The sequence below is a fragment of the Cydia fagiglandana genome, chromosome 24 (assembly GCF_963556715.1).
Source record: "Cydia fagiglandana chromosome 24, ilCydFagi1.1, whole genome shotgun sequence".
In the NCBI taxonomy this organism is placed as follows: domain Eukaryota; kingdom Metazoa; phylum Arthropoda; class Insecta; order Lepidoptera; family Tortricidae; genus Cydia; species Cydia fagiglandana.
Window position 1 is genome coordinate 3,767,753 of NC_085955.1, and position 17,937 is coordinate 3,785,689.

General features: G+C 41.3%; 1 protein-coding gene across 1 annotated transcript in view; it reads left to right on the top strand.

Moving 5' to 3' along the window:
- Window positions 1-17,937, top strand: part of LOC134676595 (cilia- and flagella-associated protein 91-like) — a gene marked incomplete at its 3' end in the record, with an annotated part of 68,297 nt that overhangs the window by 31,610 nt on the left and 18,750 nt on the right. Inside the window, exons 4-11 of the mRNA XM_063534989.1 lie at window positions 8,829-8,961; window positions 9,889-10,002; window positions 10,862-10,962; window positions 12,278-12,344; window positions 12,597-12,717; window positions 14,164-14,332; window positions 15,817-16,011; window positions 16,428-16,601. Coding sequence (XP_063391059.1) covers window positions 8,829-8,961; window positions 9,889-10,002; window positions 10,862-10,962; window positions 12,278-12,344; window positions 12,597-12,717; window positions 14,164-14,332; window positions 15,817-16,011; window positions 16,428-16,601 — 1,074 coding nt within the window. The remainder of the gene's footprint in view (window positions 1-8,828; window positions 8,962-9,888; window positions 10,003-10,861; window positions 10,963-12,277; window positions 12,345-12,596; window positions 12,718-14,163; window positions 14,333-15,816; window positions 16,012-16,427; window positions 16,602-17,937) is intronic.

Consider the following 17,937-nt stretch of genomic DNA (forward strand, 5'->3'; position numbering starts at 1 on the left):
GTCACGAGCGTCGCCTGCTGTCGGCCCGTTTTCCACAATTTCCCATAATCCGTCATGCATGAGCGCCATGCGGACGGCGAACTTCCATGAGAAATAGTTCTGGGGGCCGGCCAAACGTTCAATCTGCGCCCCGGAGACAGGAGTCACGTGGCACGTGTTGGTCTCGGACATAGTGTGTAGGTTATGTTGTGACTTACTGATTTGTGTCTTCTCTTCTCCGCCTTGCCTTCCTCTTTCTCGGCCTTTTTGCTGGGACCGTATAACCTATTGCACTCTGGGTGCTAGAGGATTCCGAGGTTCTTACCAATCTTAGGCAGGGATGCGTTGAGGGCGGAGAAATGAAAAGTCGTGTCCTCCAATTGATGCAGCCTTATATTTCATATATAAAGCACACATAATCTTTCGTCAGATAATAAAAGAAAATATACTGATGATTATTTAGATAACTTAGGATATAAGAGGACAACACAAAATTGCTTAATTAAATAAAAGATGGCTTCACGGTGAGAGCACAGATCGGAATAGGCAGAGTATATGTGTGTGACAGCTACCCATAGATAACTTATTAATCAAAGATAAAGCTGTGTACATACTAGGATGTTTTTGTAAGGCATATTCTCAATACTTTGAAGTAAAATTAAAATTGCAAGAAATGTCGATAGTTTATCGATATGACTTTATCGACATGGCTACAGCAACGTGGGCCTCATTGTTAATCGTACACTAAACATAGACATAATATATAAATAGACGGTGTCTCAGCGAGCTGTCACTGTTGCCACTTTTGTTTAGTGTACGATTAACAATGAGGCCCACGTTGCTGTAGCCATGTCGATAAAGTCATATCGATAAACTATCGACATTTCTTGCAATTTTAATTTTACTTCAAAGGCTTAACGATACCTAAAATGACCAAAAACGCTTTTATTCTTTATTGTGGTTATCAGATCACAATTTTTCAGTCACGCCCCAGCAGGGAACCAAGGGAAAGTTCAGATATTTAATTAAAATACATAAATACCTCCTAAAATAGGTATTCCGCAATAATTGAATTATATTATTATATTATAATATATTCATTATCCATTAGCATTTCAATAATGTTTATGTTTAACGAAGATATTGAAGCTTCAATTAATCGCTATTTCGTTCCGCTGTGTAGCGTTTATCGATATATAACATGATTAAAATCGACTTTTCACATCCCTAAAAGAGCACACATATACGCTTTTACGCACACATACACAGGGTGGGCGCATCAAGAAAGGCAACACTTGATTTGAAGTCCGCCTTGTCAACAGTATGGTTGTCCTTTTTTGACAAACGGCATTTTAAAAGAGCGAGGTGAGAGAAATGATACTAGTTGCTGCGTCGTGAAAGAGAACAGAGAAGGTTGGGCCCTTGACACTAAACAAAAGTGGCAACAGTGACAGCTCGCTGAGACACCGTCTTTATATATTATTAAGTCTATGATTTCATGGGATTATTTTGATTCATATAATAAATTACCCTCCTCTTTTTCACTTTTTTAATGCCTGCCTTTGTGTCTCTACTCCACCTTATCTCTCCTAGCAAATAGCAGGCAGATTAGGTATTATTTTATTTGTGAATAACTAAACTAAGTGAATAAAATTTGTGACTAATCATGTCAGCGTGGTAAGTACCTACATTTAATCCTCCTGGCTTTTTGTAAATCATTTAAGTATGTGTTTTGCGTCTCACATTTTGCTTTAATGAGAGAGGCGCAATGACATTGGACAGGTTGGAATACCACCATGCTGGGGCGTTCTTAGCATTTCTACATATAAGATTATTTGGGTTATTCCCACTAGTTACCACCAAGTTGTTACCAGTGGTAACTACTGGGAATTTTTTTCCCACCTTTTACCACTGGTAACTACTGGGAATAAAAATTCCCAGTAGTTACCACCAAAATTTTGTTAGAGTTAAATACTAATAAAAACACTATAAATAGTGTAGTATAAATATATAGAGTAATTTAATAAATAATTATAAGTCGATTAGTGTTTTAGTAAACTCCCTTAAAAGTGACCAAAAATATTGAAACAGTTTAACCGGTACTTGTACAAAAACTATGATATATGTACTAAAGGATAATTTTAATAATCCATTTAGATGATTTTTCAAGTGATTTTATTAGGTAATTCAAAATAACTCTATTTATACTATTCATACCTACTGTTTTTATTAGTATTTAACACTAACAAAGTTTTGGTGGTAACTACTGGGAATAAAAATTCCCAGTAGTTACCACTGGTAAAAACTTGGTGGTAACTAGTGGGAATAACCCGATTATTTAAGTAGCTACTTCTAATGACTTCTAAATCTATAAACAATATCTGAATTCTGTATTTTGTTTATTGCGCCTCTCTCATTAAAGCAAAATGTGAGACGCAAAACACATTGGACAAAGAAATTGGATAGGTGGAATACCATCCTATGAGTGTTATTCCACACGTCCAATTTCTTTGTGCAAAATGTGAAACGCACACATTGGTCCTGGATCCTGCCACCTAGGTATGCCTGAAGAGGCCCTACATGCCGTTAGTGCCGATTCCCTTGCTGTGCCATGCCGAGAGTGGGTGCTGGGCCTTTTTTTTTTGCTAGCCTATATTGGTGTCCCACTGCTGAGCAAAGGCCTCTCCCCTTATCTTCCATGACTCCCCACATAGCGCTACACTAGCCCACCTGTCTGGATGCATGCGGCAGACGTGACCGGCCCAGTCCCATTTGAGCCTAGCCTTAATTGACAAAAAGTAGTCAGATTGAAAATGTGATGAGCTACAAAACCTGAAGTGATAATTTTCTTTTTCTTACACAGTTTCTGGAAGACACAAATGCGTGGCCAAACTTTGAAGATAACATTTTTTCTATCGAAGTGGTCTGATTCAAATATCCCTGAAAAGTCATCTGAAACTATCACTGTTGATGACTTAGCTGTAGTTGAAGCAAAAGTTAGGCCTTCTTATAATAATAATAATATGATGGTTATTTTTGTGAGGTTGAAAAAGGGTGACAATGCAAAGAATTTAACAATTCTAGTCAATGTGACATATGAGGAAACTGTTCAACAATTCTTGTGTCCAGATGATTGGGTAGAAATCCCTCTAGCGCATAAGAGTAGTGATGGTCATTTTTCTGCAAACTTTTCTGGAAATAGCAGAGTGTATGTGTTTAATGCAGAAATAAACATTACTGTGCAAGAGATTAAGCCCGTAGCCTCAACTATATGTGATGGATTATATAAAGATACAGCTTCAATGGACTTTAACCTGCAGGCAACAGATGGCACTGTGCCGGTGCACAAGAGCATACTATTTGTTCATAGCGAGATGTTCAGGACCATGCTTCAAGGACAGTGGAAGGAAACTGAGCAAGACAGCATCAAGATGCCCGCAGAGACGGTACAGACTCTTCAGAATCTAAAAGACTACATGTACTTGGGTGTTCTTCCGGAAGAAGGCCTGGAGCCCCTTCTACTTCTGGCCAGACGTTCTTTGATGGATAAGCTGGTGGCTGCTTGCATTGACAAGCTGATCAAAACAGTCAAGCCGGAGACTTTAGATGCTCTTATTAAATTGGCTTGTGAAAACAACATACCAGAATTAATGAGAGGTCTTGTATTAAGAACACCAGATGATGTGGTAAACGGCATAGCACAAAGCAAAGCTTCTGTCAAAACTTTACAAGATAAATGAGATTATTCAGCTGCATTATGTGCCTTTGGAGCAATGTTATCATGTACGGCTTTATGAATAAATAAAAACTTCTATCTACCATATTTGTCAATATTATCATAGAGAAATATAGTAAGACAAGAGTGCTCACTCCATATATCAATCTAAATGCTCAACAACAAGACTTTCCGGTCGGTGCTACATCTATTGTCACTTGACAGTATTACTACTACTACTTAAAGTACTGATAATTCCGCTACTCGATGCTAGATGTCGACTATCAAAATACTATTTTTTTTTGGTACCAAAACTGATGAGTGAGCACTCTTGTCTTACTATATTTCTATATGATATTATCACATGTTATGCACATTAATTTGTTAGGGAACATTTAGGTTTATCGAAAATAGGGTACATACTAAGTTAAGTTTTATTGATCATACTAGGATACCTGCACCACAGTAGGTTTTTAACCGTGCTAACTTCCAAAATTTCATACTTATATAAGTGTGAATGGGTTCAAATTTTGTGTCTATGTTTGATAGTATCATAGATAAAACTACAAGTTCATATTAAACATAAAAAATAAAATCAGGATGGGCCCTCCTTGGTGCAGGTATCTCAATAAACAACATAGTAGGTAGGTACTTCATTCATTAGTGTTATTCCAATGTTAATTATGTTATTTTTTTATTTCATTATTCCATTATAATTTACCCTAATGCAGCGGTCGGCAACCAGCGGCCCGCGAACCTCTCCCTTGCGGCCCGCGAGCACCCTGGCTATTTTGTATTAATATTTGTCAATATACAATAACGACAATGTCTGATAAAGTCATAAATATTAACAAAGTGCGGCCCGCGTCCACTTCGTTAACTGCTATGTGGCCCTTGGCTACTAAAAGGTTGCCGGCCGCTGCCCTAATGCATCCTGTGTGCACCTTTAAATAATGATTAAACTTCATTAATTACTTAAAATTACTTTATTTTAATTTTGTGGCTTATTTCTTGATTATTAATAAACATAAATATGTACTTACTTTTTTTTTATCTTTTGCATGTAAGTACAGTCAGCAGCAGATATACCTGAGCGGCCAAGGTGTCCAAGAAAACATATACACTTCAAACGTCACAAAAATAAGGACATCTAAGTTGTCATTTTAGCGTAGGCTTTCAGTTCGTCACATATATCTTAACTTCTGAGTTTTTCTTTAACACATACACCCTTATTTAATCACAATGACGATAACGGTTAAAAAGTCAGTGGTATCTAAGCACTCAAATTCAAGCTGCTGTCATTAATACCTACACGCACTGCCAATCACGTACGTCAGCAGCCAGGGTGCCACCAGTTGCTAAGCAGTTGTTATTTCAATGGTAACTATGCATCAACGTTTTATCAGTTTAACTTTAAAAAAAATACTGTAGCAGCTACGAATTGACACCTCCTTTCTTAAAGAAGTATTTTATCGTCAATTGTCAAACTTAGACAATAAATAAGTAGGTTCTGAGTATTATATTCTTTGGTAGGTTCTACGAGAATGATCGGTTTTTTATTTTAACTGTCATAGGCGGCCGTCCTTCCAAACCGTAGAGCATATTATATGTTAATATATTTATTTAGCCCGCTTATTGTACCAAAATATACTATATAGTACTAAAATACGATGCTCCGAATCGATCAAAGAACGAAAGAGAAAACAATAGAATTGAAACGTAACACGTTCACTGTCCCAATCTGACATGTAAACCTTATGGCTTTGTAATAGAGGCTAGCCGTGGCCCCACGTGAGAAGCACGGGCAGTAAAGGTGTTAAGCATATCCAACTATGACTCCTCTCTTTATTTTGTTGGAGGAATGACGAATTTTGTTTTTACAACTTAGCAGAGAGGATAGAGTATACGGAGTTATATACAGTATGTATCAGAACGAAAGGCCAAGAAAGAGACCCATTAATGTTTAGGTCATACTGAGCAACTTTTACTATGGGACCAACCCCGAAACCCCGGAAAAAAATTTACTCTCCCATAGAAAATTTCAACATCAGACCAGCAAAATGTAAAAAACTTCCAATTATTTTTCCGCGTTATCGGGGTTGGTCCCATAGTAAAAGTTGTCCAGTATGATCTAAACATTAATGGGTCTCTTTCTTGGCCTTTCGTCCTGATACATACTGTATATCTTTGAACTTATTGTTAGTATAACCTAGCAGTAAACATCAAATGGCATTCGGCACCGGAGTAATCTAAGGAACGCCCACTGCGGGTTCAAACCTACAACGTCCTGTTAGAAAGTCGTACATACGCTACATGTGACATAATATCTTCAAAAAACATATAAACTTATGCGAAATTAATATAAAACCACAAATTAATAATAGAAATGAAACCCAAAAAAAAAGCTGTAATTTCTAGGTGCGTCCGACTGAGATTTGAACCCGCGGTCTCTGCTTTGAAAAGCAAACGCCTTAGTAACAAGACCACAACGTGCCTTGACAATTGGCTCTAAATTCGGCTTCAGTTAGCTTTCGCTATGTGTCACTCATTCGTTTTGATGATTCTATTCAATAAAAGAAATAGTTTGCAGTAAATTGACTGACAGACCACTGTCAATGGTTGAAGGGCAAAACGTGAGATAGATGTATGTGATGACAAGACTGTACTGCTTTCGATGATTGTCAAAACGCTTTACCTGAAATTAGCATAGCTATTATTCATTCAATATACGACCATACATGTATGCTTTAAACGTCTATTTTTCCATATTGTTCAGATATATTTGACACGTTGACCGCTTAGATACCAGTGGTTTTTTGACAGCTAAGGTATCAATGATTTGTTGTAAGTGTAGAAATTAATGAATAGCGACTGTTAAGATATTTGTGACATGTTGAGCGCTCACGAGTAAATGCTATCATGACAGTCAACAACTTTTTGACAGTTTAAACGTTTACCTCTCTTTGAGCACCTGGAGTGCATAGCGACTTCTGCTGCTGACTGTATATGTTCATTTTCTAAAGGTAGACCAAGATATGACTGCAACGATTTTGATAACGCAGTGGAAGTGTTATGCGTATCGTATCATAACGTCTTAAGGGGCCCACTGATTGACAGGCCGATACCATCTGGCGGAATGTTAATCAGTGGGCCCCTTTAGAGAAGTTTGACGTTTAAAATAACAATTGCACTGCGTGTGCTATCAAATCGTTGCAGACTTTTCTTGGTTCAACCTTAGCACACTGCTAGCAGTGCTAGCCCTTCCATGAGAATTTATATTGGTATCCTGTAGTGGGGTTGGTCGTCGAAGTATTTACAGACAGATTTTACTTGTCAATCCTATCCTCGTGCCGCCCAATGTACATTAGGATGTACACTCAGATTCGATGGAATGTCAACCTTAATTAAAAACGAAGTAGGTAGCATTTCATTTGCCTCGTATAATTTTCGAAGAAACGAAATTGAACCTAATTGAAAATACAACAAGATTCTAACTTCCTTGGCAATAATTTTGTATGGTGGGTGTGAGGCTATGATAGTGTTAAGTTCATGTTTTTTTATTTTATTTTATGGGCTAGATAGTAATTCCCTTTCCACATTCACTGCCAAGAACGCTAGGTGTGTTCATATTGTATCACATTAGAAATGGGGCGCTTGGCACTGAAAATGTTAATTAAAATTTCATAGAAACATAGCAAAACTAGAGACAGGTAAAACATACGCTGGCGCCATCTTCAAAAACCTTTGACAATCCCATTTCAATACAATTAAGTACAGAAAGAAGTGCCTTTCATCCCTTGGTTAACAAACTACTATTTTAGTATATTAATACTAAAAATTTTGGTTATGATACACAAGATAATTTCAATTATCCATATGGAAAAGCGGTAAGTTTAAGTACCCATAATTATGGTTTTCTATCATGGAGATAATATATATTCCTTCTTAGATAACTCAGTTATCCAACACATGTATTTTCGTTTAAATAATCCTTTAGATAGATAAGATACAGATGGTCAAGCAAATCTTGTCAGTAGAAAAAGGCGCGAAATTCAAACTTTCTATGAGACGATATCCCTTCGCGCCTACATTTTTCAAATTTGCCGCCTTTTTCTACTGACAAGATCTGCTTGACCAACTATACTTTGACCAATTTTTAAACATGCAGATACGTCTGCGAGCGATATTGCAAATTTTATATTAAAGGAAAAAAAATGAAAAATTTACCTGAACCGAACCCGCAACCTCCGCAATCCGTGCGTTTGCTCTAACCAATTGAGCTACGGAACCAGAACCTCGCGAATCTATCCATTCCTTCCCTTATGTATACACGCCTTTTGGGTGGCGTAAGTCCTGCCAGAAGCGTAAATTTTTCCATTTTTAGGGTTCCGTACCCAAAGGGTAAAACGGGACCCTATTACTAAGACTTCGCTGTCCGTCCGTCCGTCCGTCCGTCCGTCTGTCACCAGGCTGTATCTCACGAAGCGTGATAGCTAGACAGTTGAAATTTTCACAGATGATGTATTTCTGTTGCCGCTATAACAACAAATACTAAAAACAGAATAAAATAAAGATTTAAATGGGGCTCCCATACAACAAACGTGATTTTTGATCAAAGTTAAGCAACGTCGGGAGGGGTCAGTACTTGGATGGGTGACCGTTTTTTTTTTGCATTATGGTACGGAACCCTTCGTGCGCGAGTCCGACTCGCACTTGCCCGGTTTTTTCCTTTAATATAAAATTAAGATACTTTGACTGGATTAGCGGTTATTCCCACTAGTTACCACCAAGTTGTTACCAGCAGTAAAAACTAAGATTCATTTTCTCACCTTTTACAACTGGTAACAACTGAATAAAAATTTCTATTAGGTACTTAGTTACCTACTTGTTGGTAACTACTGGGGATTATTTTGTCATCATGATTTTTTCCTAATGACGTAAGTATATACAGCCTTGCAAAAGAGTAGAAATTAAAAAGTGGCAACACTGTAGTGTCGTCCCGTTCCCTTATATACATTGATTTGAAAGGGACGACACTACAGTGCTGCCACTTTTTAATGTCTACTCTTTGCATTGAAAATGTTAATTAAAATCGATCGAGTAAATCATAAATATTTTTGTCAATTTTGTCCAGTATACCACCCGAACTGCCGCCTGCCCAGGCATCTGGACCGCTCGTACGCGGCCTACGTGGCCAGAGTGGAGCTCGACCGCAGCGCCCCCACTCCGGAGCTGACCGGCAAGGACCGCTACCGCTTCGCCGCCAAGTAAGACTGTCTCCCTCCCTCGTGCTAGCTGTCTCACTCTAACAACCACCTCGCTTGTACGCGGCCTACGTGGCCAGAGTGGAGCTCGAGCGCAGCGCCCCCACTCCGGAGCTGACCGGCAAGGACCGCTACCGCTTCGCCGCCAAGTAAGACTGTCTTCCTCCCTCGTGCTAGCTGTCTCACTCTGACAGCCACCTCGCTCGTACGCGGCCTACGTGGCCAGAGTGGAGCTCGACCGCAGCGCCCCCACTCCGGAGCTGACCGGCAAGGACCGCTACCGCTTCGCCGCCAAGTAAGACTGTCTCTCTCCCTCGTGCTAGCTGTCTCACTCTAACAGCCACCTCGCTCGTACGCGGCCTACGTGGCCAGAGTGGAGCTCGACCGCAGCCCCCCACTCCGGAGCTGACCGGCAAGGACCGCTACAGCATTTCTTCAATCAGCAGCTAATAATAACTTAGCGAATGTGACTCTGTCTGTCTGTTTGTTTGTTACCTCTGAACTAATTAAGATGAAACTTGGCTCGACTAACCTAGAGCAGGCGTGGCTCACTGCTCACTCCGCGATTTCGTCGCTTTGCTACAGGTAGCTAAAAGTACATCCGTTCCACACCAATTTTGGTGGCTAGCCATAAGCCGCGCGTGGCGCTGTCGCCACCTAGCGGCCATATCTGTCCTGATCGTAACAGACGCGTTTTGTTAGAGAGTGAGTCTTCTGTACCTATTATTTACTCTGTGCCTAGAGACTCATTGACTAACATAAATGGTGTGGTGCATGAACCTAACTAGGACCTTCATTTTATTTATTTGACATCCACAACATGTTTAATATGATTTTATGAACATATATGATTTGATACGACTGTTAACTTTGGTTGGCAATTTGAAAACTCGATGTGCAACTCCTCATACAACTGAGTTTCATTTCCAGACCGAAGAAGCTTCTAGATATGGCCAGCGTGACGCCGCAGTTTCACCCTCCCACGCCAGTTATGGTCCCTGGTGACGGCCGACCTAAGAATAAAGGGACCCAGAGCAAATACAGGTACTAAATCGTCCAACAACGTTGTAATTTCAATATTTGAGTATTTTAGAGTTCCGTACCTCAAAAGGAAAAAACGGAACCCAGGATCATTCGTGCTTCTGTCTGTCCGTCTGTCACAGCCCATATTCTCGAAAACTACTGGACCTATTAAGTTGAAATTGGTACACATATGTAAGTTAGTGACCCAAAGGCGGACATGTAAAAAAAAATTTTGAAAAAAATACACAAAATAGTTCTTTACCTATAGATGACAGGAAAACCTATTAGAAATGTGCAGTCAAGCGTGAGTCGGACTTAATGTATTCCCTTGGAACGCGAGTCGACTCGCACTTGGCCGGTTTTTTAGTTTTTAAGGTAAGATTATAGTATGTCTTGGAGGTGAGGTTCTGTTTAAGCTATTTTTTAAGTTCATATATCTCATTAGATTGCCTGTACCTGAAGTGTCATTCTATGGAACTGGCTAACTATGTAAACAAAAGTCACCAGTAAATTCATCATTCTTTGACAATTTCAATATGGCGGTTTGTTTACATAGTTAGCAAGTCCCATAAAATGCTAATTTACATTGGTTTACGAGGCAGAGATGATGGGTACCTACTCCGGGGCGGACACGTCTTTTAGGGCTTCGCCACTTTAGCGGTATCTTGAACGCCCGGATGGACGTTTTCCACCTGGGTGCCCCAATACGCTGGCTCGGTCACCTGGAGAGGATGGGACAAGCCAGTGGAATCGTGTGGCTTTGATCAATCCAATTATATTGGCCTACGCAACCAGCTCCTCTAGCTCCCTATCCTTCCTACGCCTCCATTTTCGTGACAGGGATATATAATTTACTCAGTCATTAATTTGTTTGTACCAGGGAGTCATCAGCGCAGACAGTCCCATGGCAGCCGGACGGCCGGCAGGCGGAGGATTGCGAGAACACACCTGAGGTGCTTTATCTGGACAAGCTGGAGTGGGGTGAGTGAGGTGTTTGTTTATTGTTTGTACCAGGGAGTCAGCGCAGACAGTCCCAAGCAGCCGGACGGCAGCCAGGCGAAGGATTGTGAGAACACACCTGAGGTGCTTTATCTGGACAAGCTGGAGTGGGGTGAGTGAGGTGTTATTTATTGTTTGTACGAGGGTCGCACTGAAATATTCGGGAATGGGACACTTAGAAATAACATAATAGAATGAGGCATATAATTTATAAAAATGTAACTCTTTATAAAACTTTTAAGGTATATTCCATTTGGTTGTCATTTATATTTAAAATTTACTGACAATTTGAAAATTGTATGTCGAACATTATTTGAATTTTTGGCCAAGTGATTTTTCGGATCACATTTTTAAACGGTTTTCAATATGCCCTCAGCGAACAAATAAAAGTTACAATGGGCTTCTGTTATTTTTTTATGAACTAGAGTTCATCGTACGCTCGTTTGCAGTTAAAATTATATATGAAAGTCACTTTCATTTTATCCCATGGGTGATCTTAAAGAAGCATGTCATTCCAAAGCGACGTCAAAATTTAAGATCGCATTTGTGCTGTTAATTAAAAAGACTGCCAAAAAAGTTGCATATCGGCAGATTTCGACATTCCTAAATATTCATATGACAACAGTAAAAAAATCTTTTATATATAGATATATGTAAAAAAAACTTCAATTCCGTTGGCTACTCTACGAATTTCATACAAAACCACTAAGGCCCCAAAATCGCCATACAAAAAGGACTTTGGGATTATGAGCCGTGTGCATTACAGAATGATTACTTTCAAAAGAAAATTTATATGCGTGGTCAGTTTGAGTTTAAGTATGCATTAAAATAAAGATTGACTGTCTAGATGCGACAGTTTTCTCTATTCCCGACATTTTCAGTGCAACCCTCGTACCAGGGAGTCAGCGCAGATAGTCCCGAGCAGCCGGACGGCAGGCAGGCGGAGGATTGCGAGAACACACCTGAGGTGCTTTATCTGGACAAGCGTGAGTGAGGTGAGTGAGGTGTTTATTTATTGTTTGTACCGGGGAGTCAGCGCAGACAGTCCCGAGCAGCCGGAGAATTGCGAGAACACACCTGAGGTGCTTTATCTGGACAAGCGTGAGTGGGGTGAGACATTTTAAGGGGTTATTAAGACTTATCCTTTTGCCGGACACTTTCTTGATGCCATTTCGTTCCTTAGAGGAAATTTGATTTAATTTAGTTGTGGTATGTTTGACGTTTTTGTACGTACTTTACACAATTGTCTATGAAGATATGTCTCGAGATTAAAACGTAATTTTTTATTTTATTGAAGGTCCGGGGAAGCCGTTCCGAGTCGGAGACTTGCCAGCTGATTTTCACACCACGGAGATCATAAACAAGTATGTATTCTTAAATATCAGGGCCATAACCCAAGTTCATCACACAAATAAATGCCCTTACTGGGATTCGAACCCAGGACCATCGGCTTTGCAGGCAGGGTCACTACCCACTAAGCCAGACCGGTCGTCAAAAGACTTGTCAAGATCGCTTACCTTCTTTCAAGTTCTTTCTAATGCAAAAAAAGCGTGTCAATGGTTTTGTCCCTGTCGTCTATTAACTGAAATTACGTGACGTGTGTTCTTGTTGTTCAGAATGCGTCACGCCCGAATTTGGACCTCTGTGGTGGAGAGCGCGCAGTTCCCGCGCTGGATGAAGGGCCGCAACGATATCATCAACGATGTGGAGACCAGGGACTGGATCTTCAGAGAGGCTGTACGTAGACCCTTGCTGCCCCTAATCATGTAACACCTCTTGCTCTCCAGCACAGAGGTCCAGGTGCGGGGACCTCTGTGGTGGAGAGCGCGCAGTTCCCGCGCTGGATGAAGGGCCGCAACGACATCATCAACGATGTGGAGACCAGGGACTGGATCTTCAGAGAGGCTGTACGTAGATCCTTGCTGCCCCTAATCATATAACACCTCTGGCTCTCCAGCACAGAGGTCCAGGTGCGGGGACCTCTGTGGTGGAGAGCGCGCAGTTCCCGCGCTGGATGAAGGGCCGCAACGAGATTATCAACGACGTGGAGACCAGGGACTGGATCTTCAGAGAGGCTGTACGTAGACCCTTGCTGCCCCTAATCATATAACACCTCTGGCTCTCCAGCACAGAGGTCCAGGTGCGGGGACCTTTGTGGTGGAGAGCGCGCAGTTCCCGCGCTGGATGAAGGGCCGCAACGACATCATCGACGATGTCGAGACTAGGGACTGGATCTTCAGAGAGGCTGTACGTAGATCCTTGCTGCCCCTAAACATGTAACCTCTGGCTCTCCACCACAGAGGTCCAGGTGCGAGGACCTCTGTGGTGGAGAGCGCGCAGTTCCCGCGCTGGATGAAGGGCCGCAACGACATCATCAACGATGTGGAGACCAGGGACTGGATCTTCAGAGAGGCTGTACGTAGATCCTTGCTGCCCCTCATCATGTAACACCTCTGGCTCTCCACCACAGAGGTCCAGGTGCGGGGACCTCGGTGGTGGAGAGCGCGCAGTTCCCGCGCTGGATGAAGGGCCGCAACGACATCATCAACGATGTGGAGACCAGGGACTGGATCTTCAGAGAGGCTGTACGTAGATCCTTGCTGCCCCTAATCATGTAACACCTCTGGTTCTCCACCACAGAGGTCCAGGTGCGGGGACCTCTGTGGTGGAGAGCGCGCAGTTCCCGCGCTGGATGAAGGGCCGCAACGAGATTATCAACGACGTGGAGACCAGGGACTGGATCTTCCGAGAGGCTGTACGTAAACCAGAGGGCGAAATTGCTAATGGCAAAAACCAAACGTCAATAGAGTTGGAACGTTGAATTTTATCGACATTTTCAGCGATAAGTTCAGTCACCTTTTACATTTCTGACTTTAACATTAACCTCTTTGATGTGCTAGTTGACTAGCTAGTTTTAATAATGCAGTACCAAGTTAAGTAGTTTTTAAAATTATCGTTTTGTGTTGTCTTTTATTTAAATGCTATTTCTTAATGTTCATATGTAGTCTATTATTGTTTGCTTATGGATTTAAGGTTAAGTTTTGTTAATAAATAAATAAAGATACGCTAACGTAACGTAACGTAATTTGTCGTAACGTAATATACCCTTTTTTTAGAGAGTGAACCTATTTTTTATTCTGTGGTTATGGTTCAAAGAATGAATGAATGAACGCCTCTTCTCAGGAGATCGACGAGCTGCAGGACATCAGGCTGGAGCTGCTGCACCAGCTGCAGAAGCAGCAACGCAGCAAGCAGACATCACGGACCAAGAGGAAGCTGCAGAACCTCTGGATCGAGAAGAAACAGGAGATGGAACGCCGCGTTGACCGTATACGGAAGACTAGAGACAGAGGTACGTATGACGGATTGTTTCTGTTTCTTTCACACACGTTGGAACGCAGCAAGCAGATATCACGTACTAAGAGGAAGCTGCAGAACCTCTGGGTGGAGAAGAAACGGGAGATGGAACGGCGTCACAGAATAAACAATAGTACTAGGTACAGAAGACTCACTCTCTAACAAAACGCGTCTGTCACGATCAGCACAGATATGGCCGCTAGGTGGCAACAGCGCCACGCGCGGCTTATGGTAAACCCCAAAATTGGGGCGGAACGGATGTAGTTTTAGCTACCTGTAGCAAAGCGACGAAATCGCGGAGTGAGCCAAGCCTGACGGCGTGTGGACCGTATTCGGAAGACTAGAGACAGAGGTACATATGACGGATTGTTTCTGTTTCTTTCACACACGTTGGAACGCAGACATCATTTACCAAGAGGAAGGTAGAGAATCTCTGGGTAAATAGAGCGGCGTGTCCATAACATACGGAATACAAGTCGAATTACATCGAATTGCAAAACGACATAAGTAATTAAATGGGTGAATCAACTTTTCCTTGTCACTAGTTGCCATGGTTACGGTCTCCTGGGTCACTCTTAAAATACTAGTTATTTCGTATTTAAATGAACCCAACTTGATTTTTAGTGTTCCGTACAAAACTTTGTTTACGGAACACTTATTTTGGTAGTTATAAGGCCTTTTCATAATAGGATATCTACTAAACACGTTTGTAGAACATGGTACAGCAGTTCTGCTAAGAAACTATGCTACTATTGTATCCTGGCTGATGGGACAGAATAACAACAAGAAATAGTTGATCGACCCAAATATACCTACTCTATGAGTAAATTCCATTTCACTTTTGCAGCCGTGGTTAAGTTTGTTAGAATTGTCTCGATGATTATCAAAGCCTGACCAGTAATATACGATCGTTGTCAAGAGGGCGCTGTTATTCTCATGTATTGGGTGACAGTTCAGTTCAGTATAGTATGAAAAAAATAGTTTCAGTGAAATTCCGCAACATGGCGCGTGATCATATATTCCTGGTCAGGATTTACTTGCCTGTTGAAAAAAAAGTACAGCGATAAAAGAAAGTAATTCTTCTTAACACAAATTTATTTTACAAGCTTCTATTTAGTTTCACCTGACCGTTGTCTGTCTGTGTGTAATCAAATCTTGCAAGTTAAATTTGATCCACTTCCCGGTTTCCGATTGAGCTGAAATTTTGCTTACATACGAGTACGTAAGTCGGGTGACAATGCAATATTATGGTGTCATCGAGCTGATCTGATGATGGAGGTGGCCATAGGAACTCTGTGATAAAACAACGAAACTTAATTGTGTTTGGGGTTTTTAGAATTGTCTCGATGAGTATTAGTAGCCTGTGGAAAGAAAAGTACAGTCAGCTATAAAAGTTTGTACAGAAAATGATTTTTTTGACAACTTATTTATAAATGTTATTCGCTAAGCACTTAAATCTTGTTAATGGCATGTTGTCAGAGATCCGCAAACTGACGATGGCGCACTCGTACGGGCGCGAAGGCCTAGTGGGGCGCATACGGGGCGCGCGCGGCGGGGGCTCTGTGACGTACACGGCGGCCGACCCCACGTCCGACCTGCACGCGCCCATGGCGCGCCACGGCTACCAGGCGCGCAGGAGGCACGCCGTCATATACTACGACCCTTCGCTGTTGGGTGAGACTTTGTTTAATCTATCCTGCAGATAAAAAATTCGGTAAAAGCACAGAATAAGTAATAGTACTACCGTACAGAAAGGAAACTTCCTACAAAACCGAAGTTTGACAGCGATTCAGGGTCTTTCTAAAACATGGCACTATCCCTTTCTGCTATTTAGGGTTGTCGAAATTCAAGCCATTACTCGTATCTTATCTGTGGTCGTGCACGCAAAGGGACGTCAAGTTGTGTCAACCTTAATAAATGCTCGGAGCAATGCTGAGCCGAACGGAGCCGAGTTTGCCCGAAGTCAGGAGTTTCGCACCGCTGGCTAAAGGTAAACTTTCTTGCCTTGCAGCATATTAAATGAATCAACTACGAATTATCTACATTAAAAAAAACTTGACAAAACATAGCATCACACAATTCCGTTGCAGCGTTTGAAGACCATGAACAGCTCTCCAAGCCGCCAGCGTGGCTCGACCAGTGCGGGCAGGACTTGAAGAAGTCCTGCTCGGGACACCACCTGCCCAGGGACCCTATGCAGCTCTGTGAACGCGAAACTAAGTGGAGCGAGGACTTTTTGGAGCAATTACATAATGATCTGAAAAGTAAGAGGATTTAAATTTAGACTGGCCAGCGACTAGACAAAACAATAATATTGTTTTCACGCCACTGTTCGGAAATGTGGCAATAGATGGTCTAAAACCAAGCTGGAAAGTAGGCAATAGCTGTAGCACCTGAAGCACCACTACTACAATGTTTCATTGTTGTCATTATCTGTCATTGGTGACAGTTCGCTACAGCAATGAGTATCATTTAAAACATAAAAATCAATAAAAGGTCTTTTTTTGCGCAACTTTTTCCTTCAAAAATAAAATTAGGTTATTTATAGCACCAATTTCTTGTTTAAAAAAAATGAAATATCAAAACCATTCACTTCATTTTTTTTTTAACAATTATCCATTCAGTTCACGCTTAAGGCGTTTTTTACTTTTGTAGCTGTTTGTGGTTTTATTAGCAAAAACGCTTCTAATTTTAGAGTCGGTTTGAAGCAAATAACAGAAAAACGCCTCTTAAAAGTGGTAAAAAAAGTAAAAAAAGGTGGGATCTGAAAATACCTACTGAATTGGATAGTGTAAATTATGTTTGACAAAAAAATATAAGAAACGCGTATCTACGCTCGCTATAAAAATTAGTTCTTCTAGTGAAGAAAATGATATTCTTACGCCTACCGAAATTCAAGAGACAGTACAGGCAGTGGCTAGTAATTTGCTACCAGAGAAATCGCGGGCGCGCTAGTACTTATAGTTATGCAAATGTTTTCTTATTTCCTCGCAGTAGTCGTGAAAAGCACTATGTAATGCCTCGGCCGGAAACGCTAAAGATGGACTCGTATTATTCGAGGGCCTCCACTAACGTGTCGGCCCTCGAACTCACTCGTCCATCTTTTAGCGATTTTCCGTCCTCTCCTACAATGTACTATTTATCTATCATCATATTATGCTGTTCAAGGATGTGGGTTCGAGTCCCATGTTGACCAGAGTTGATCTTCTTGCTCGTGTTATCCCGGTATTTTGCCACGGCTCATGGGAGCCTGGGGCCCGCTTGACAACTAATCCTATGATTTGACGCAGGCACTAGTTCTTACGAAAGCAACTGCCATCTAACCTTCCAACCCAGAGGGGAAACTAGGCCTTATTGGGGATTAGTCCGGTTTCCTCACAATGTTTTCCTTCACTGAAAAGCAACTGGAAAATATCAAATGAGATTTCGTACATAAGTTCCGAAAAACTCATTGGTACGAGCCGGGGTTTGAACCCGCGACCTCCGGATTGAAAGTCGCACGCTCTTACCGCTAGGCCACCAGCGCTTCTTGGCCAGAGTTGAAAATCGTTGATTTTTTCATTATGATTGACATCCGTATTTACAATTTATAGATTATAA